Here is a 21605-nt window from a genome sequence, read left to right as displayed (position 1 = left end):
TTAAAACAGTGTAGTTTGTCATAAATAGAAAAACATGTCCATAAAACATGAGGCAGAGACTCAAGTGAACCAATATTTACACGAGATCTGTTCAGGATGAAGCAAACCTAAAAAAATAACAAATAACTAATAATAAATAAGTTTTTTTGCCCTCCATCTTAATCTTCCTTAATCATTTAGCTCGCTCTCTCTGCACTCTTCCTAGTTGCATGCTAAATTGCTGGAGGCAGAGAGGCAGCTGGGAGAAGTGCAAGGTCGTCTGAAAGAACAGAGGCAGCTGTCTGGGGAGAAACTCAAAGACCGTGAGCAGCAAGCAGCCGACCTGCAACTGAAACTCTCCCGTGCAGAAGAACAGGTAGGCATCAGCTGAAACTATGATGAATACTGCAGATAGTGCCAGAACATCTATGAAAATGTCTGATGATGCCCAAGAGGATATAATATACAGGTCATGCAAGATACTTGTCACATAATGCACAATGTAGTGTTGTTTTTTTTTTTTTTTTTTTTGTTTTGTTAATAAAATAGATATGATCCTCAAAATGATTATAAAATCAACAATATCTTGGGGTATGTGATTAAAAATTATCACTTATTTTCATTTTCAGCTGAAGGAGGGCGCCAGTAAAAACACAGACCTGCTGCACCAGCTTGAGAAAGCCAAGCAGCAGCACCAGGAGCTACAGGCACTGCAGCAAAACACCAATGGCAAACTCCGAGAGGCACAGGTACTGTCCACAAGAAAACACTCTGTGACAATAATCATAGCAGTTGGAAGCATAAAGCCAGGAGAGCCTATCCTACACGCTGAAGTTTTTATTTGGAATAATTGGTGATGTAGTGTTACACAAAATAGTTCTCAGTTCTCTGACAAAAAGGGACCCTGGCAAGAAATTTCTTAGGAACACTAGTTGATGTACCCTACCTAATTTTTGTTCATACTGTAGAATGACCTGGAGCAGGTGCTGCGTCAGATTGGAGATAAAGACCAGAAGATCCAGAACTTAGAGGCTCTGCTGCAAAAGAGTAAAGACATTGTGACCCAGCTGGAAGCAGAGAGAGAGGACCTATGTGCCAAGATCCAGGCTGGAGAGGGAGAGACAGCTTTTCTCAATCAGCTAAAGGAGAAAAACCACTCACTACAAGAACAGGTGGATGAAAACAAACGCACTCAAAAGTTCCCTTCTATTTTGCAGTCACTTTGCTTGAGTGTAAAACTGACATTAAAGATCTGCCAATTCACCACAAAACTGGGAATGTACTGTCAAAACTGATTATGACTGACACCATAGAAAAATTACACTTCCATAATCACAAGGTATAATTGGTCATTTGATTAAAATTTTCTGTATATGTTGGTTTTAAAGGTGACACAGTTGACTGACAAGCTCAAGAACCAGTCGGAAAGCCACAAGCAAGCCCAAGATAACCTACATGAACAAGTCCAGGAGCAGAAAACTCTGCTGCGTTCAGCCCAGGATCGAGCCCACACCCTAGAGACCTCAGTTACTGAGCTCACTGCCCAGCTCACAGACAGCAAAGAGAAAGTATCCCAGCTGGAGTCTCAGGTCAGCTGCCAAACAAGCATGTTTGTGTAATGTAATTTGGTGTCACTGATATTGTCAAATGAACATACAAATCTGACTGCTCCTCCAAATTTCCTGCAGCTGAAGGCAAAGACAGAAATGTTACTCTCTGCTGAGGCAGCTAAAGCTGCACAGAAGGCCAACCTGGAGAACAACCTGGAGACTGCACAGCATGCCCTACAGGACAAGCAGCAGGTGAGCTGTTGTGTACTGTATAATATCCACTGGAATATAATTCTTCCATTGCTTCACCTCACTCTTTAAAGTTTCTGTGTTTTCCCTTTTCCCATCTATCACACTTGACTGCAAACCCTCTCTTGCTGTCCTTTTGTAGGAGCTGAATAAAGTTCAGAAGAAAATGGAGGAGAAGGCACAAAGGCTCAAAGAGAGACAGGAGCAGTGCACACAGCTGGAAACTAGTCTGAAAGAATGCAAAGACAAACTATTGGCCTCAGAACAGTGTGTAGAGAAGCTGGAGGGGCTCAATAAGGTTTGTCATATAGTTTATAGTGTGACCAATAAAAGGTTGACAGCACAGTCCTATGTACACAATGTGATCATGTAGCTATCTTAAAAATGTGTTTTTGGCTGAAATTCTTGTTGCCTAAAACAGAACCTGGTGTTTTTAAATTGACAGAAAATGGAGTCACAGGTTGTGGAGTTACAGGCCGCACAAGATCAGGCACAGCAGGAGGTGCAGAAGCTGCAGAAGGAAGGGTCAGAGGCTAAGCAAAAAGCTAAGGAGTTGCAGCGCTCACTTGACACGGAGAAAGCAGGGTGAGATAAAATGTTCCACTCCACCAGTTTTAATAAATATGTGAAGACATTTAGAAACTGTTTGGTTTTTCGCCAGTATATTTTTAGTTCAATAAATCAGACCAAATGCATCCTACATGTTTTTCTATTATGAAGGGCTTCAACACTACAAGAGGAGTTAAAGAAAAAGACAGCTGCTTTGAGTGACACTAAGCAGCAGCTGGATCGCTGTGAGCAGGATAAAGTTGCTCTGAAGACAAATCTGGAGAAGGTGACCCAGGAGGGGAAAAGTCAGCATGCAGAGCTAGACAGGAAAGCTCAAGGTCTGGCAGCAGGCCTACAAAAGGCTCAACAGGAGAAAGAGGCTCAAAGAAAGGAGCTAGTTTCTACTCAGGAGAGCCTAGGAAGAGCAAACAAGGCACTCAAAGAGAACCAGAATCAACTAGACGCAGAAAGGAAGAACTTCAAGTTGGCCATGGAGGAGAAGGTGTGTTCAATAAGCCCCAGAAAGTCACAAACATGAGTCAGTTTTCATCACACAGCAAGGAGCAACTGCACTTATTTACAATACCGGGGATCTCACAGTATTACTCTGTCTCAATTCTCAGGAAAAGACCAATGAGAAAGCCCGGCAGGAGCTCCTTAAGAGTAATGAGACCATCACCAAGGCAATGAAAGAATCTAAAGAGCAGTTGGTGCAGATGACAGAGGTAAACATTTGAAAAAAATGTGAAGATCATGCAATTTTCTGTTCAACGTTACACCTTAATGACTATTCTGTGTCTACAAATTATCAGGCACAGAAGAAGCTGAAAGGGCAGCTGACCTCATTAGAGCATGAGTACTCAAAGGCTCAGGAAGCACTAAAAGAAAGGGAAAATGAGTTGGAGAAGGTGCGGGCAGCACTGAAGACAGCCCAGGGGTCCTATGAAGAGGAGATAAAAAAGCTAAAGGACAAAGTGACAGAGTTACAGGAACTTAATGTGAAGAAAGTAAGTGACATAATGTAGTCACACAGCAGCAGGTTTCTCGTAGGCGGATGCTATGTAATGATGAATGTGTATTTGACTCTTTGCTTCAGGCAGAGGAGGAGAGTAATCTGAGGGCCCAGGTCTCAGAGCTCGGCAAGGAGCTGGTCTCTGCAAAGAGTCGGACAGCAGAGCTGCAAAAGATTTTAGAGCAAAGTCAGGGAAGATTCACCCAGCTTCAGTCTGACTTCTATGGCAAAGAGTCTGAGGTTTCTGCCATGCGACAAGACCTCAAGGTGTGTTGGTGGTACGCGCTGTGAACTCACTAGTGTTGGCTTGGTTTAAGGAGGCTTTTATTGTTGAATTCACAGATATCTATGTGAACATTTGACCTTCTTCTGTGTTTAGGTGTCAGAGGAGAAGCTGAGCTTAGCCCAGGAGGAGCTTGCTGCTAACCGAACCCATCAGACTGGTTTGGAGACTCAGATACAGGAACTGAAGACAAATCGAAGTTCATTGGAGCAGGAGCTTGCCAAGCAAGACCAAAAGCACCAGCAGCAGAAAAAAACGCTGAATGAGCTTCAGAATCAACAGGTCAGGCAAATAGATCAACGCACACATATGAACTTTATTTGATGTAACTGAGTTTGTACATATTACATTTTACCTGCTCACCCAGAATCTCATCAAGGAGGAGCTTGAGAAGGAGAAGAGCAAAGTGGAGGAGCTAAACGAAGCCAAGACTGTCCTGGAAAAGAATAAGAGTAAAATAACCTCTGAGTTAAAAGCACTCACGGAGAAGAGTGAGAAGGTCAGTGACTCATGTCTTTTGATTTGAGGGGAAAAAAAAGGTTTAAATTCAAATCTCAAACCCTTAATAGTTCATCATTTGAACTCTGGACTCATGTAGACAGGGACCATCATTTTGTATCTCACACTGACATGGCCTGCTTCACATGCTTGTTTCTTTATATAAACAGCATAACTTGGGGTGTGCAGGTCATCATGGTCACATTCTCCAAAGGTGTAACTGAGCATGCTTGAGTTGGAAATTTTTTTTTTAGTTCTTCACACTTGAACTTGAACTGAATTTAGTGTCAGATCAATGACATCCCAAGCTCAAACCTGTAAAATCTACAATCAATTTTTTTTTTTTTTCTCAAGTAAAATACTGTTGCCATACTCATTCATCTTGTTGCTTCTCAGGAGCTCAGTGAGTTGCGGGAAGCCAAACAGTTGTTGATCCAGCAGAAACTGGACTTACAGGGTCAGGTGGAGACAGTGCAAGGTGTACTAGAGCAAGAGAAGAAGGAGCACCAGGTCACCAAGGACAGCAGGAGCCAGAGAGAGGAGCAGCTCCTCGCCAAAACAAAGGATGTCCAGGATCAGCTGGTAGACTTCTATTATAAAATTTAGTTTAAATGAGCAGATGAGATGTCATTCAATCCCATAACGGTTCTTGCGTACTCTATGATCTTTCTGAAGGTGGCCGAGAAGAAAGCCAAAGAGGAGCAGCTGAAGCTTAGAGAGGAGGCAGAAGCAAAGTTGGGTGTGCAGGTGACTGCGCTGAATGAAAATGTAGCCACTCTGAAGAGAGAGTGGCAGAGTAGCCAGCGGAGAGTCTGTGAACTGGAGAAACACACGGATGAACTGAGAGGAGAGATCGCTGTGCTTGAGGCCACTGTCCAGAATAACCAGGACGAGAGACGGGCCCTTTTGGAAAGGTGCGTGAATATTTTTCACCTGACTTACATGTCATCTTAGAGGTAAACTCTTTATCTTTAAAATGTACTCTAAGCCTTAAGAGGTTTTTGAATGTACTTGACTGGCCTTGGTTTTCATTGAAATCTATGCAGAAGCTGTTAAAGAGGAAAGCATCTCATTTTCACTTGACTCAGCTCTCTAAAAATTAGGTCAAGAGATACATCAGTCAAGTTTTCATTAGTCTGATTCCTGCTGCTCCCTCAACACGTCAAAGTGATGAAATTACTCACATCCAGGGAAGGCCACCAGAGTTGACAAGATTTTATGTCTTTTACCAAGATTCTCATGCATTCCTTTAAAACTTTCAAAGTGAGTTTTGTTGACACGTTATATATTATAAAACTGACTACATTATAACATCTTCACCTTGAGCTGTTCTTCAAAGAAATATTACCCACATCTCTTTGACAAAGTTGAAATTAGTCATTTACAATCTTCATTAAATTTTTAAAGAGCTCAATTTCCTTTTGCATAGCAAATTATAATTAAAAGTGAAATTAATCATATATTAGTCCTATCAAGACTAGTTCATGTACCACACACACATTGTTTAGAACTTAAGAAGCAGATCATGAAGGACTGATTGGACCAACTATAAGTGAACAGTGAACATGGGTCAGCGGTTTTTATCTCTTTTTGTATTGATTATAACTCAATCTCAAGATGCTGGAATGATTTAGGTAAGAATGTAAGTTACATTTTCTACATATGGAACTCTGGTTCAAATGGAGCATTGAATGAAGTCTGGTTCCTAATTTCCTCCCAATAGTACAGTATGGAAGGTGCTGCCATTTAAGGTGTTGATATTTGATGTCTGGAAAAGTACAAATGATGCTATGTTGCTTCATGCTGTAATTTAGGCCAAAAATATTGAACAGGTTAACAATGGAGGCCAGCAGTAGCATAGGTTTGGCTTATCAAAATTCCCAAGAGGACATCATCATCATCACCATCATTATTCCCTAAAGCACTGTGCTCCTTGAAGTATTAATTAACAAATATATTTTTCAGTGAGCCAAGGAGTGGTGGTAGGAAATTCTCCTCTGCTGCTAATTAAAATGAGCAAAAAATCATCAGAGCTCTGCTGTTGTGTTTCAGGTGTGTGAAGGGTGAAGGTGAGATAGAAAAGCTGCAGGCCAAGGTGGTGGAGCTGAGGAGGAAGCTGGACGATACGACAGCAGCTATGCAGGAGCTGGGCAGAGAGAACCAGTCACTTCAGGTCAGTAGCAAAACACCCACCTATGGTTGTCTGCAGCACAAAATAATCAAACGCTATTCATCAAATACATCAGTGTTGTACGAATGGAGCTGGATTTTCTTTGTTGGTACTTCCAGATCAAGCAGTCACAGACACTAACCAGGAAGTGGGCCGAGGATCATGAGGTGCAGAACTGCATGGCCTGTGGGAAAGGCTTTTCTGTCACTGTCAGGAAGGTAAGCATGAAGTTTTTCTTGAAGTTTTTGTTTTTAAAAGCAAGAGAACAAAATATCTCACTCTTGACTCCCCCCCCCCTTAAATCCCCTGTCAATACCCAGCACCACTGCAGACACTGTGGGAACATTTTCTGTGCCGAGTGTTCGGCGAAGAATGCCCTCACGCCGTCCTCTAAAAAGCCAGTACGAGTGTGCGAGACGTGTTTCGAGGAGCTTCAAGGCTGATTTCCCTCTCATTCCTTTACCTTACCCCAACATCCCAACACACCTTCCCCACACCCCATGCTTCTTCCCTTCCCTTCCCATCCTACTCCAGCAGGCAGAAGGTGGCGTGTCTTTGACGTATTTCATGTGCACTATAAACAACAGACCCTGTGCAAAGACTCCCACCTGCATGCAAGTAAACCTAAAGACCCCAGGGCCACGTGAGGGGTCGGGGGGTCGGGGGGGGGGGTGCTGGTAGTGATTGTCTGTATCTGTTTTTGTGCCTTTGCTACTCCTGTGGACTGCCAGAGGGTGGAGACACTGAGAACTAAACACCATCCATCGTTTTAAGTTCAGGTTCACATCTCCATGAACGTTTGGCATTTTTAGCAGTTGCAAGATGGCTGCTTTTGTGCATTGCAACATTTCTGATGTCTGTCAGGAAGTGTAGGGTCAATAAATATTCTAATAGTGACTTTGAAAATCACTGCTGCCCCACAAAGGTAAATGCAGGTAACAATATTCCCAAAAATATCTGTAAATTCCCAGTTTAACAGTGTTTTCTGTGTATAACTGAATATATATACATCAATTTGATCATTAAGAAAAAACAAAAAAGCTAAGCTAAATTAACTTCTTATTTTTATAGCAATAAAATTAAGATTCACTAAGTACAAAAATATTTTTGTAAAACTTTTCAATTTTACTGTCAGACTCTATTTAATGTGTCTAATGCCAATTTTTACTTTCAATAATAAAAAGCATTTCTGAACTGTCAACATTTCATTACCCGCAAAACAAAGCAACTAAAGAGCTGTTTTAATTTGTCTGTAGACAGGAATTCATAAAAACGCATGATGTGTGAATTCACACATCAGTTTTTACCATTGGGTTGCAAGAAGTAGGAAAACTTCCATTATATATAAATAATTTTTTGTTTTAATCTGAAAGCATTTTATGCGCCAGCATAAAATCAGTTACTGCATGTTTCCTTTGTGTGGCAGCGTGTTCGTAAATTTGTGGAAATTAATTTGTTCAACCTATTTCATGACCAAAGAATGTCTGAAGCAGGAACACAAACCAGATGAAAGCCCTCAGTTTGTTTTCGTATTGCAGTATTCTTTTTAACCGTCTCTTTTGAGTTTTAAATCACAGGGTTTGCCATTTTTATCTTGAACTCAGAGGTGCACAGCGGCATGTATGACGATCTGACAGGCTGCTTTTTTGTTAATGTCCTCTCAGTTTTTGCTGTGCCACATTTCTTTCTGTGGCCATTTCTACAAATTGTGGTGCTTTCTGCAGACTGGAGACTCTGTCTTTTGAAGGTGATTGCATTATTTTTTTAATTTTTTTAATTTTTTTTTTTTTTTCCTGCTGCTTGTCTCATCTGCAACAACAGCAACTGACTACTGCTTGAGGTGTGAGAGTGTGAGCGTTTGTGCGTGCTCTGCTTTGAAGCAATAATTGTGGCTGTGTGTGACGTTGCTGAAAGAGTGTGTGTGCATGCTGTGCTCAGAGTCTTGCGCTGCTTGGGGACATTGGTGCTGCTTTCAGGTGCAGTGTTTACTGTCCAGCCCACCTACAGCTGAGAACACTGTAAAAGTTCATTCCTGCTTTGATTAAGTTATAATGGTGAACAGGTATTATTAAGATCTTCTTGTGCAATTGTCTACAGACTGGAGCAGGTGATAACACTGTAAGTCATGTTACCATTCAGGTTGTTCCAGCGTTTTGCGACGTGCTTCTCGTTTCAGCTTTGTGCTTACTAAATTAGTTCTTTATGCTTGTATTCCTATTCCTAAAGAATGTCCAACTCAGTTGCAAACTCTCAAAAAACACCTGTTTCTTTTTATGTTGCATTGGTTTTGTTAAGTCTACCTCAGATTGGCACAGGAAAAGCACTATTTCTAAACCTTAGATGTCACAAATGTTATGCCATTGCCTGCATTTGATCAAGAATTTATGATTGATCTATGAAGTTATTCAGTCGCTGGGATGGTTTGCACCTTATTGTATAGTGGGCTTGTACACAAGAGAGCCCAGCCACAAACATAGCACCACCAACTTTATACTGGCTTCAGCGTTTCTCGCCTTGGTGTGCTTAAATGCTCATTAATACATTAATACTGTCATAATTATCTTTGTAAATGTTTGTAATGAAAGAGAAAAAGGAAATATATAACACGTGGATGTAGAAACTGTGTGGATTCATCAGTGTCTTACTCATTTTTACAAAATGGCACCACAGACCTATACACACTGAATTGCAGCTTGCTTCGTGTTGCTCAGTTATCATGCATGATGTTAACGGGCCTGTCGCTCCATTTTTTTTTTTTTTTTTGGGGAGTCATCATCTCTGGTGGTTGTGAAGGTGTGCCTTAGGCCAACGTCTTTGTATGCCACTGCTCATGGTCAGAAGTGAAGTGCACCGTGTATTACCACAGTCAGGATGGCTGCAGTTCACCTGAAGGGACAAGAAATAATGTAATTTATGTTCACATACCAGTTGTTTTTTGTAATTCATTGTCATCACAAACATAAATAAAATCTGCAGTATGTTTCTATTTGAGTGCTTTTGTGGACATAAACACTGTGACTGCTGTTTTAAGTAAGCTATTTTCAGGACTTGTTATAGGAATTGTTGCTCTTAAACAAAATCAATAAAAAAATAAAAATGTGAAATGTTTCACCAAGCACGGCATTGAACTTGAGTTTCAGTAGAAAACCTCCCCTCAGTCTTATTACGTAATGGCATCAGGTTGTTTAGCTGTTGTGGAATTGGGTTAGGGTCTCCATTGGACTTCATACGAGTCTCAAAATTGAGAAAACCATGACAACGTCTTACCTTTTAATGAAAGTTTACTTTGAGATTGTTTTTACAAATGACTGATAGTCTCTGAAGCTGGTGGCTAAAAGCAATTGCAAACCAGGGAAGTTTTTAAGTGTGAAATGATGCACACTCTTAAAAGAAAAAAACAAAACCTCACAATCAGACATTTATTGTACACTATGGCAGCAGCTGCCTTTAAAGGCAAACGTTTAGTTTACAAAATGATGCTAGTGCTAATACAGTCACAAGACTTCAGCGGACGGTGAAGTGCACAGCTGACATTAAAGGCATTGCTGATGGCTTCCAGTGCAGTTTGAGGGGTCAGATCTGAGAGGACTCCAACCACAATGAGCAGCTCTTGACTCTAGGCTGCTCAGAGTCTGACTTCAGCAGCGCCATCACAGCGCCCTCTATCTTCGACATCCACACTCTCTGGAAAACACATCAAGGTGTCAGGAAAAAGTGTAAGTTTATGAAGTTTAACAGTTTCATTGTTTGGCTAGATGAATATTTTGGAAAATATGTCAACAGGAGCCATAAGTGAACTCTTCTGAAGGTTTCAATTTTGCTAATATAGTCAAGTCTATTTACATAAATTGAAAAGGTCTATTTCAGAGACCATACAGGGAAATTAGATGAATTGAGAAGTGATATGTATCAATGCTCCAAAAAGCCAAACATCTTATTTTGCTCTTTGTACATTGTGGTGTTGCTGTTTACATGGTAGAAATTGGTGGATATTAATATATTCTCTCGACAGAATGTGTGCAATGGACTACACCCCTATGAAACTCTTAGCTAAGCTGAACGGATCTACCTTGGCCGACTCTGACGCAGCCTGCAGGATGAAGGCACCGATACACTGCTGGTAGCGGTTCTGGTGCATGATTATGAAAGAATGCGGCAGCCCCGATGCTACAAACAAAGCACACAATAACAATTTCCATTAAAAACAGCTACAAAGAATGCTGGATGGAATGAGAGGATGATATTTGTATTCTGCTGTACGTAACCTCAAACATGTTCACCTTCTGGTGTCAATAATTAAGTATTTATCATTACGCAATCAGTGACGGTCAAAGAGAGCATGTCTGAAATAGTAGTAGTTAGAATTACTTGAGGCATTTAGCTGATCGATGTTCTTCAGCTTGAGTCGGTCCAGAGAAACCGGCTGGTCAACAACCGTGAATGTGGATCCCTCCTTCAGCAGCTGATCCAGCTCCAGATTCTGAGGTGGCCGGAGAGTATTCTGCTCCGAACTGATGGATCTCTAACATGGACAGGTCGGGACACCAGGTGAAAATGTTATGAAGCTTCTGTAGTTGGTACTCTACTGGATATCTGTCGTTGGTTAGCATGAGTGAGTGACATACCTTCTTGTTTCTCTTTATCTTTGTGATCAGCAGGAATTCGTCAAACAGGAATAGATAGACATCTATCAGCTTTGCATTCTCTGCCAATGAACCGAGGAAAGACAGTTTAGGGTTCTTTTCAAATCGAAGCACAGGGCACTTGAAATATGTTGGACTTGTTCCAGCTCTACACACCTGTGGCGACCAGTTTCCCTTCATGCAGCAGACTTCTGTGAGAAATGAGATTCTCCAGAGTCACAGCCTTTAACAGATGTTTCAGATTCTGAAAGAGAAGCCGTCGATCAGACCAGAAAAGGAAAACACCTGACACACAAACTAGCATTGAAAGATTTTTGATAACAGCAGTAACAACTAATGTCACTGCAAGATCTGAATATGGTGATAGTTGTCTTTGCTTTCTCTGATTTCACCAGCAGATAAACAATTGGGTCGTTTCATCTGCACGCAAAAGGTATTGGACGGTGACGTGGGAGTGTGCGTACTAATGTATACACAAAAACACAACCCAACAGACCTCAGGGATGAAGGCACGCTTGTCTCTCTCCCACACAGGCAGCCACACCAGGGCATCTCGCAGCTGCTTCACCTTCTGGTAGTTATCCAGCCATTTGACCTTTCCCTCCAAATCACCTAGAGAACAGATTGATCATTTCAATCACTAAAAACAGAGAAGTGGTATCATGTAAAGAACACATTAACTACTTACAAGAATATTTAAACACATTAGAGACAACAGACAAAAATCATTCTTTGAAATGTGAGCTCATGGATAATAAAACAACTTTATGCATCATGCTTTGTGCATTCATTAGTAGTCATGGTTGCCTGCCAAGCCTGGGTGGGGCAGATTACAGCTCATCCAGCTGTAACAGTAAATCCACCACACCCCGAAGACATTGGCCTACTCACCTTTGATGCAGCATTGCCTCTGAAACTCACACACACACCTCTTCTCTTCAAAAATTTACGAGGGCACGCTGTTCAGTTTCAATCCAACAAACTAACACTGAGGTGTTGCGGTGCTGCAGCACATTTCCCACAGCCTGTCCCTCCAGTTACAGAGTAAACTGCCACAACAGGTCTGCAAGAGCAGACAGGCTGTGAAGAACAAACGGTCAGGGCTGCTGGCGGCTGTCCAAACCAAGAAGCCTGTTTGCTATAAAAGTGTTGACAGAGATAAGCTTTCTTACACCTGCGTGACATCCTTTTTCTATCTCAATGTGTTTCTAACCCACTTGCTGACAAACACTTTACCAAAGAAATGCTTAAGTAATGACCAAGTAATGACTTCAATCACAGTTTGTCATCAGCAGCTGACACCTATCCGAAATACTTCAAGTTGTATTACTCGTCCCTCAACAGCCGACACTTAGTGAAAGCCTGTCGATACGGTGCAGTCGCTCAGGTTTCGTTTTTTTGTACATCAAAATAAAAGTACATTCTGTGATGTTGTGAAAAGGGAAAAATTCAGATGAAGATGTGTTTCCTCTCACATATCGATGTGTCCACTTGATCTGTGATGGACTGCAGGCCACAGCTGTCAACCTCTGACAGACATCGCTTGGCAATATTCCGCAGCAGCAGTGGGTATCGAGTCAGCCTCTGCAGAGGCGCCACCAACAGGTCGCGCAGTTGCAGCCGCCGGCACTGCTCATTCCTCTCGCACCACTTGGGGAAAATGGGGAGGGGAAGTAAGAGAGTGGACAGAGTGAGATGAGGGCTGTAAAAAAGAGGGAGGTCAGAGGGGTGAAAAAGCTTGACATGGTATTTGTGTGACCAGAGGGACGTGTGTGTGGGGGGATGGGCATTGAAAAGAACCAGAAGACCAAAATACAATAAAAGCCTTAAATACATAAACACGATGACAGGGAAGGTTACACGAGAGACTATTGAGCACATTCCTCTCTTTGGCACCGTGGTGATGCTGGAATAGTTGTTATTTGTGACTGTTTAGGCAGCAGTTTTGGCGTGTCCTCTATCATACTTGGCACCACATTGCCTGTCTTGTTGTCTAAGTACACAGTGCGCTCACACACACGCAGCTGCCATGAGTGAGTTCCTTCCTGTACCTTCACATAAGATCCAAAGTCCTCTCTGGGCTTCAGGCTGTCCAGATAAAGCAGAGCTGTGGAGTAGTTGAGGCAGTACTTCTGCAGGCAGTGACATATGCTGTCCTGGAAAGTCTACCAGCAGATAGGAGAGTTAAACAAACGCTGGGACACAGACCGCTGTGTCACATCAGCCATTAGGCTGCAGATAAACAGGCCATAAAGAACATGGAAATCTGGGCGTGAGAATAGAAACCTTCTGTCAGATGAATTAGTACCTCTCTTCATCGTGTGTGATGAATAATTTGATGGTGCAGTCGATCATTTTCTTTTTGGTTGAACTGGAGCTCATAGTTAATTATTATCAGAGAACAAAATATGAAAACTGGATTGCAGGGTTTCAGTAGACCTTGTGATCCAGTTAGAATAATGCATATGATTGTTCATATTTTACTCTGAACAGGCTCCAGTAGTATGACAAAGACTAGCAACAGGTATAGTTACACAAAATGACACAAACACATGCGAACGTGTGCATGAATAAGACACATTTTAATATAATTCTAAGAATCATTAAGTATTAATTATCAATCTCTCAGTTGCCTCATACAGCTGAACAAATTGAAATGTAGAATGTGTTGGTGTGTGTCCAGATGAGTCATGCTAACCTTGCTCAGCAGCTCCAGCAGGGTGGGCCCGCCACCCTCAGTAATCTCCAACGTGTCCTTGATGACACGGAGGAGGTTGTTTAGGAAACCAAAGCTCACCTGCGGCAGAGAACGCTCAGTGTCAAGTGTCACTGCATAACCACGACACACTGCCATGCCTCACTCACTCAGTTAACAACACATGAAGATAAAATAAAAGAACCTAGAGATGAGCCGACAAAAAAAATGAGAGACAGGCAGACCTATTATCTCAGTTTTAACAGTTCCTCAGGTGCCAACATTAGGAATGGTATAATAATAAGATTGCTCTCACCTATATTTATGTTTTCAAGTTTCCGTTTAGCTGAGGTTGATTTTACCATAAAATATTTTGGGCATTGGAAATTTTGATTATTATGCTCCTTTTAGATTAAGATTTTATGGCAGGCTGTGTCTTCAGTTATCTCTCTGTTATTTATCTGTAGCTTCTGTAATCTTGGCCAGCATTCTTTTGATAAAATGTTTATTTCATGGTTAAATGAGGTGAAACACATAAATGAATTATTGCCATCTTCTTATTTTAGGCACATTCTTTGGGTTAGACAGAGTTAACATTGGTGCTCTTGTGTTGATTTGTTGCTGCACCATAAACAGTCTCATTTGTTTCATGTGTATAGCACGTGAAACAAATAGGCTCCCTACAAACATATTGCTACTAAACTTTATTACATCTTACCAGGCAAAGTTCATTGAGGTTTGCGAACAATCTCCAGGAGTCAATGTCAGTCAGGCAGTTCCTCGTGTGCAGGTTTGTGAGGGTAGCCAAAAACACCTGAGAGCAACAAAAGGAGTTGAAAGGGCTACGGCTATCTGTAGGCTTAGCATTACATTTCTAATCCATTGCTCTATCTAAAGAAGTGAAGCCCCAAAGAGACTTTTACAGAAAACCAAGTGACAGGAATTCAGTGAGAGGAGCGAAAACACAAAGCAGCAGGTGTTTTGTTTCATTTTGGGCTTGGTCTATTTAGTCATGGTCTTTTGTTTGTGTGTTTGTATGTGTGAGTTCATTCTTGCTCACCTCTTTGAGAACCATGAGCTGATCCAGGAAGTAGACACACTCACTGGTGAAAAGCTCCCAGATGGTTTCTTGTCTCTTGAAACTCTGAGGGTATGAGGCGACGCTCACCTGGGAGGACTGGTGTCGCAAAAACTCTGCCAGAGAGTAGTCCTGTAGACAAAAAAAGACAAAAAGACACACATGCACAGAGGGAAAATGTATATTCCTCAGGCATCTCAGAGCGTCTGCAAAATCACTTTATATTCTGTCAGTGTAAATCTTACCCCCACCTTGATACACATAGGTAGTGTTTGTTTATGTGCATTTTCAGGGTTGACCTGACTCTTAACTGCCTAGAAATTCTGGTTCTTGCACAACATGTGCAGCTTCCTTCTAACTTCTAACATATTCAGAAAGCTGAACCTGGAGTCTGTTCAAACTAAGATTTTGGTGTGACCAGAAGTCATTGACAGAGCTGGAAAGATGGTATAAACATGGTTTAAAAGCATGATTTGTCTTTTTTACCTTATACTTCTGAAGGTCAGTGTCTCGCCAGTCTGGAATCTGTGCAGTTGAAAGATATTTTTCAATATCTGACACTGTGCCTGTCTGTGACTTCCCCTTAGTCTGAGAGTTGGAGGAAAAGACACATGATGACATTACACCGAGGATGTATTTGCTGGTATTGTGTTTTATTATCTGTCCAAATAACAGTCCTCTTCTCCAAAACTAAGCAAACTGATTTCTTTGTTCTTGTTGACAAATTACAAAGTCTGTGTGGCCAAAAGGGGATAAGAGGAAACACATTAATCTGGTTTGGGAAGTGGGTCAGAGAACAATGTCCAAAACAACTGCTTCTGCTAAAACCAAGTACAGCAGTACAACCACATGCAAACACTGGCAGCAAGACAACAATAGAGAAGAGACAAAGAAAAAATAAATAAATAAATAAAAAACACACCCACCGTAGTGCGCTTTAAAAAAGGCCACTTTGACTTCTTTGTATCTGTGAGAATAAAATAAAAACGGCAGATTATTTAACAAAATGTGAAAGGGTAAACATGAGGTATGCAGCAAATGGGATTAGAATCAAACAAACAAAACAGGCTGTTGGGATAAAAACTGCTGATCTTCAGGTACCATCGCACAGAAAATGAAAATGCCACTGTTTGAACAAAAAATAAAGCACATTTAGGGGGTATGTTGGTGCTGTAAATTCTTGGAAGCATCAATAACATTAATAACTGTGTACCACTGAAGGATTGTATATATTTGCAATTAAGATTTGTCTTGAAAAATCTTGAAACATTGTCAGATAGAAAAAGCTAGAGCAAGACTTGCATCGACTACTTACTCCAGGAATATATTTCTTACATAAACATAATGCTCCTTGGAGCCTCTTTATAGATTATGGAACACGAGCAACCCAAACTGACCTATACCGACAAGATGCAAGAATGTGCTATTGATATGTGATACATATACAAAGATATGATTCAAGATACAGAGAAATGGTACCATAAAAGTTGCATGATATATAATTTCACCAGAAACGTTTATACCACTTAATATGCCAGCTGCTCCATTGGATACAAAAAGGTCTCCTGGTGAAACATCCAATCCAGGCAAGCTGACCACCACGGAGCTACGTCTTCTTTCCTGAAGCCTGAGGAAACAGAGGCAGACAGTTGAACATCTCATGAGGCTGCTGCTACACATGGCAACATTACAAGTGGTATTAACGCTTGACGTTTTAAAACCACTGGACATCTGGGATTCACTCTTTTAAGATCCATTAGTATTCTACTGTCAGTGTAAAACCGCACAAAGAGAGCAGATCTAGCGCAACAGGAAATAACAGAATTCCTTTTGTCATTTTTCATGGTTGGAATACCAGTGAAACACTATCTGTGTTTGGCTGTGTTGGGGGGGGGCGCTTAATGGATCACCCTATTTATGTAGAAAGAAGCAAGCTGTTGATGTGTGCTGGTTATAATCCCCTTCTCACATTTAGAGATACCAAGGCATGTCTATAGCTGGAAAAACACAGGCCAGCCTTTTAGCCTGGAGCAAAGCTTAAAGAGAAACTGTTCAAGTGTTTTGTCTGATCCTTTCGCTGTTTTACTTGACGGATTACAGCTGAAGGAACATTTTGCCAATTTATGCATTTAAATAAAAAAAAATAAAAAAAGTAATCAAAGAGCCTGAAAAATTGAATTCAGCTATGGCATAAAGGTGAGGCGTTATCAAGTTGATTAATAATTAGAAAGTGGCAGCACGTATGGTTAGTGCTGTTGCCCAGCAACAAGGAGAAGTCGCAGGGTTGATTCCCAGGCCTGGGGCCTTTCTGTGTGGAGCATGTTCTCCCCGTGCCTACGTTGGTTTCCTCCCACCATCCAAAGACATCATGTTTGGGTTCACTGGTGAGTCTAATTTGTCCGTAGGTCTGAGTGTGAGTGTGAGTGTGAGTGTGAGTGGTTGCTGGTCTCTGTCTGTCTCTGTGTGTAGGCCCTGTGATGGACTGGCGACCTGAGCTGTGATTGGCTCCAGCACCCCCCATGACCCGGAAACGGATAAGCAGTAGAAGATGAGTGAGCGAGCGAGTGAGAATAATTAGAAAGTGCATGGCCGGACACATGTTTTCATTTGTTACCTGAATAAAATAAATAAAAAAAAAAGAAAGCAATAAAAAGTGAAACTTGTTTGATAAGTGTTGTCCTGAGCAATCACGATCCAGACTTTGCTAATGCTAACAAGAGACTTTCCGTGTCACCGTTCAGCATGGCTGCAGTCAACACAAACACGGCCCGCAGCAACCAGACAAGCTGGTTTTGCCAAAAGTAAGGCTCACTTTGAGAACGCTGACACTGATAGACAGCCAGTCAGTGACGCAGGTCATCCCCCTCTGGTTAACGTCTACATTTCTTAGGGTCTTGGCTCTAGAAAGAAAACTTCAAATTCCATCTCCAAACAAACAAACAAAAAAAAAAAAAGGGCAAAGTTGGGAGAAGAATGTTTTAAAATTTGTTTCACCATTGGTGTATTCTAACCACATCTTCATTGTGTTTAGATTAGATAGATAAAGGTTATCAAGACATGATCAAATTATAAGGAAGCCTGACTCTGTGGTGAACTCTAATGCCCCTGATTATAGTGACAATACAAAAACTGAAACAGAAATACAACAAAGAGGAACACTGCTGGTCCTTGATTACTTTTTCTCCACTACTATATGTAAATTATGTTGTTAGACCAAATGATCAGGCTTCCTTTTTCTAATAGCACATAAGATCCCCTCATTCAGAGGCTGCATTTCTGTCCGTGTGACACGTGAGTGCACATGTAGGCCACTTGGCTACAGGGCCCAGCCTGTCTAAGAGTAATATGTTAGTCTAGAACTGAACATGAGTAACCTGGTACCTTTTTCCTCCAGGACACTGCTGCTGAACTGTGAAAACACCAACTGCTCTCTGCAATAGCAGAAGTAATCTGATATAACTCTCTTTATATCAGTGTAAAGGCAAAAAGTACCGAATGGACAGCAAGAACAGATAACAGTGAGGAGAAGCACCTGTACACGGAGGAGGACACATAACTAATGGGACAGTGAAGAGAGGCACTCCTCTAAACCAGGTCAGTGTCTCCTTGCAGTCCACGGCATCCTCACAATGACATCCTGTTGCTTTGTGGCTGTTCAGAAAGCTTTCCCTGCCACTGAGAGCACTTGTGAAAAAGGATGTTTTGTTCCAGCACAACAAGAGAAATAATGATGGCCCAAAACAAAACTGTCCCAACCAATGGCTTGCGAGGCGCAGGGCCAGGCTGTAATTACTGGGACAATAGCTGCCTAATTATCTGGTGAGGGGAAGAGCTCGGCAGCCCATTAGGAGGGGTGTGGGTGGCAGTGAGAGAAAACAGCCTTAATGAGAGTTTGTCTAGGTCTTACAGAACCATGGGACTCTCAAAACTTAACCCACTAAGCTTATGCTTCATTAACAAGGGTATGAATGACAATGAATGCACAATGGGGCTCCTTACACCAAGATTCCTGTCATCCTCACTTGTTCACGAGTGTCCACCAAGGGTAAGCAGACACTCAGGCGCTCATGATGCTAAAGTGACACAGCATAGCTCAAATTTTTTTGTTAATGAAATGACTAGACTGATAATATGTAAAAGGGAGCAGCAGAAGTTTTTTCATTAATTATGCATGCAAACAAGAAACAAATGACAGACTAAAATAAAAAAAAAAAAACAAACAAACAAACATCAGCACTGTAAGTACAGTGCTGCGAATTCAGTAATGTTTTTACAGCATTCCTGACATGCAAATATGTTCTCACAGTTGTGAAAGTAAAGTACTGGTGTGTTTGGCCAAACTGACAGGTTACATAGACAACATGCAAAACAGTACAGCACACACCTACCTTATGTAGCAGTGATCGTTCTCCTGCAAAAGAACAAAAGTTCTGCACCGGTCAATAGAACATTTTCATTTGTATTCACAGAACTGAGTATTAAATCAATGTTCATTGGAAACACAAAATACAGCCAACCTACTTGCATCATTAACATGAAAAAACAACAACAAAAAAAACTAAACAGCATAACTCACTTGTTCAAATCAGATCGTTTTAGCGGCTAAATAAATTCATTTTTAGTCACTTTGAGTTTCAGAAGCTCTAATTATACTATTTACCTGCTACACTGGGCCTGTCTTAGCATTAAATATAGACTGCAGGGACCTCCTACTGCTAGCAACACCACTATATCACTTTCAAAGACATTCAAATCTGAATCAGTGTTTTAAGTGGCCGCTTGGATTCAAAAGCCTCTGATATCTGAGGAGAATGTCAGGACTCCATTGAGAATTTGCTTGCTTGAATACCACAAGCTGATGAATAGATCTGCCCATTATCTTTTTCCATCGCTCACTGACCCCTCCATTATTGGGTGACTGCTGACTGCGGTGAATAGGGGCCCAAGGAGAACACTTCCCAGGGCTCTCCAGGCAGTGGGTTTGGTCAGAGCTGTCAGTGCATGTAACTGCTGATTCATTTGCTGTCAAAAGGTTGCATTGTGAGTGACCACTGCAGGAGGCAACGCAGAATGGGCGAGAGAAAGTTTCCGCAAGGGAGGAATGTGTAACCATTTTAATTTATAGGCTTTGGAATAAAATCCACAGCAGACCACTCACATGATTCGAGGTTTACGTGATGATTAGGGAAACAAATTATTTCTGCTGGACTAGGGTCTGTCTTATTGTAAACACGTGCTTCAGCTAAAAATCATGTTTTATCTAAAGTAAAATACAGTAAAAGCTTACCTGCACTTCATCAGGAAATCCAAAATTTTTAGTAAGAGTTGGATGAGCACTGTGACATTCTTGCCCTGTGGAAGTGACGCCGCTGTCCAAAGTCTTTGATCTTTGTGATCTGATTCTGTGTCGGCAAGAGGATAACATGGGCGGATGATTGTGACAGATCTCCCCATCAGAGAGGGGGGTTGCTGCAAGAGGAGACTTGACTTTGTGTACTGGAGACAGCGGACTTATGGGGGATGGCGTGCCTGCAGAGGAAGGCTCCTCCTGTGTGCTCCCCATCCTCACAGGATCCCGATACTCTATCAGTGGACGTCGGGTGCTCCTCATCCTCCTTAAGGTGGGAGATGTGGAGATGCGACCAGGAGCCTGCCGGTCAAACTGGAACAAAGGTGCTACTACGCCTTCAGTGTCCCCCAGAGACAAGTGTCTCACCTTGGAGTGCGTCCGTGTGAGATTTATGTGCATGATGACTGGGTTGCTGGTTTGAGTCTCCTTATGCTCCTTGGGCCCCCAGTCAGTCTGTGTCTGTGCATTTGCCACACCTGTGTCGACAACCTCATTTTCAGCCCATTCAATATAACTCCAGTCAAGCTTCTTTTCAACATCCTTGTCTTTCCCTTGCAGAATAACATGCTTCAGCGCAGACATCGTAGCCTCAAAGGCATTGTAGAGCAGCGAAGATCAGAAAATGGGGGATCTAGTGTTCTGGTTGCTTCACCTCCTCTGAGTAAAAATCTGATGATAATCCAGTTGTATTCCAGCACCATTCACTCCTCAAGGCTCTGTAAGAAAAAAAAAAAAGAAATGTGTCAATATGCACAAGAAAAATGAAGCAGGCTGGGTACAGGCTTACCCCCTAATCTTCTTAGGGGGATTTGATCTGGAGGGGGGGCAGTAAATTAGCAGAGCAGAAATATTACAGACAGTATAACTATAGTACATATATGCAGGTTGGTCAGTGAAGGGAGCAGACCAGGGGGACTGGACTTGCTCAGTGGGTAAATAATGATGCTAAAACATAAATTATAATGGTCAACTGCAGCCTCAAATAAAAGGCCATGCACCTTATTTGTGTCTCTCTTTTGTCTGGTCCAGGGTCAGTCTGTTCATGTATATGTATTTTTTTTTTGTTCTTGGGCTTTCTTGGACAACAGCACAAGTTGTTGCACTGAAGTTTTCATTCCTGTTTTTCCACTCTGTTAGGTTAATTTAGCTTTTTTAAATTCAACGAGGTGTTGAATCTGAACAGCCCACGAGGTAACAAAAAAAAACCGTAGAAGAAGAAACAATATGTCCGAAAGTTTCAACCTGTCATAAAGTGAGCATGAGACAAACATCCAAATCTAACCTCTCTGGTTTACTTACACCGGCCGGGGCGGTAAGACGACTTCAGCCCGCCGAGGAGAGGTGACGTCCCGCCGGTGGTGGCGACAGAAGGAGCCGCCTGGACGCACAACAGTCCCCGGGAGAGGCGCCGGTGTGTGACCGAAGAGTGCAGGCGGAGGGCGGGAGGAGAGCCGCTGCGTGTCCGGAGCTGAAGGTGCGACTGATCTGACTGCGTGGGAATATCAATACACACATACTCTCTCTCTCCCTCCCTCCCTCTCTCTCTCTC

General features: G+C 41.9%; 2 protein-coding genes across 3 annotated transcripts in view; one reads left to right on the top strand and one right to left on the bottom strand.

The window, feature by feature from the left end:
- Positions 1-9274, top strand: part of eea1 (early endosome antigen 1) — a 15937-nt gene extending 6663 nt beyond the window's left edge. For both annotated transcript variants that reach the window (XM_029522097.1, XM_029522096.1), the window contains 18 exons: positions 206-355; positions 609-728; positions 948-1151; positions 1368-1568; positions 1668-1781; positions 1921-2076; positions 2224-2363; positions 2499-2829; positions 2951-3052; positions 3140-3334; positions 3424-3606; positions 3719-3904; positions 3990-4121; positions 4517-4702; positions 4796-5034; positions 6173-6293; positions 6410-6508; positions 6611-9274. In XM_029522097.1, coding sequence (XP_029377957.1) covers positions 206-355; positions 609-728; positions 948-1151; positions 1368-1568; positions 1668-1781; positions 1921-2076; positions 2224-2363; positions 2499-2829; positions 2951-3052; positions 3140-3334; positions 3424-3606; positions 3719-3904; positions 3990-4121; positions 4517-4702; positions 4796-5034; positions 6173-6293; positions 6410-6508; positions 6611-6733 — 2982 coding nt within the window. In that variant the 3' untranslated portion in view covers positions 6734-9274. The remainder of the gene's footprint in view (positions 1-205; positions 356-608; positions 729-947; positions 1152-1367; positions 1569-1667; positions 1782-1920; positions 2077-2223; positions 2364-2498; positions 2830-2950; positions 3053-3139; positions 3335-3423; positions 3607-3718; positions 3905-3989; positions 4122-4516; positions 4703-4795; positions 5035-6172; positions 6294-6409; positions 6509-6610) is intronic.
- On the bottom strand, positions 8010-21605 carry plekhg7 (pleckstrin homology domain containing, family G (with RhoGef domain) member 7). Its single transcript, XM_029522098.1, has 17 exons — positions 21356-21605; positions 19994-20772; positions 19095-19117; positions 16230-16333; positions 15633-15673; positions 15193-15294; positions 14689-14838; positions 14347-14442; positions 13632-13730; positions 12985-13098; positions 12409-12583; positions 11430-11545; positions 11090-11177; positions 10916-10995; positions 10659-10812; positions 10360-10457; positions 8010-9974 (listed from the first exon to the last, which is right to left on the bottom strand). The coding sequence occupies exons 2-17, from the start codon at positions 20636-20638 to the stop codon at positions 9864-9866; spliced, it is 2196 nt and encodes a 731-aa protein (XP_029377958.1). The 5' UTR covers positions 20639-20772; positions 21356-21605; the 3' UTR covers positions 8010-9863.

This window comes from Echeneis naucrates, chromosome 16 (assembly GCF_900963305.1).
Source record: "Echeneis naucrates chromosome 16, fEcheNa1.1, whole genome shotgun sequence".
NCBI classification, from domain to species: Eukaryota; Metazoa; Chordata; class Actinopteri; order Carangiformes; family Echeneidae; genus Echeneis; species Echeneis naucrates.
The sequence above is the reverse complement of the archived record's forward strand: the minus strand, read 5'-3'. Positions and strand labels throughout refer to the sequence as shown.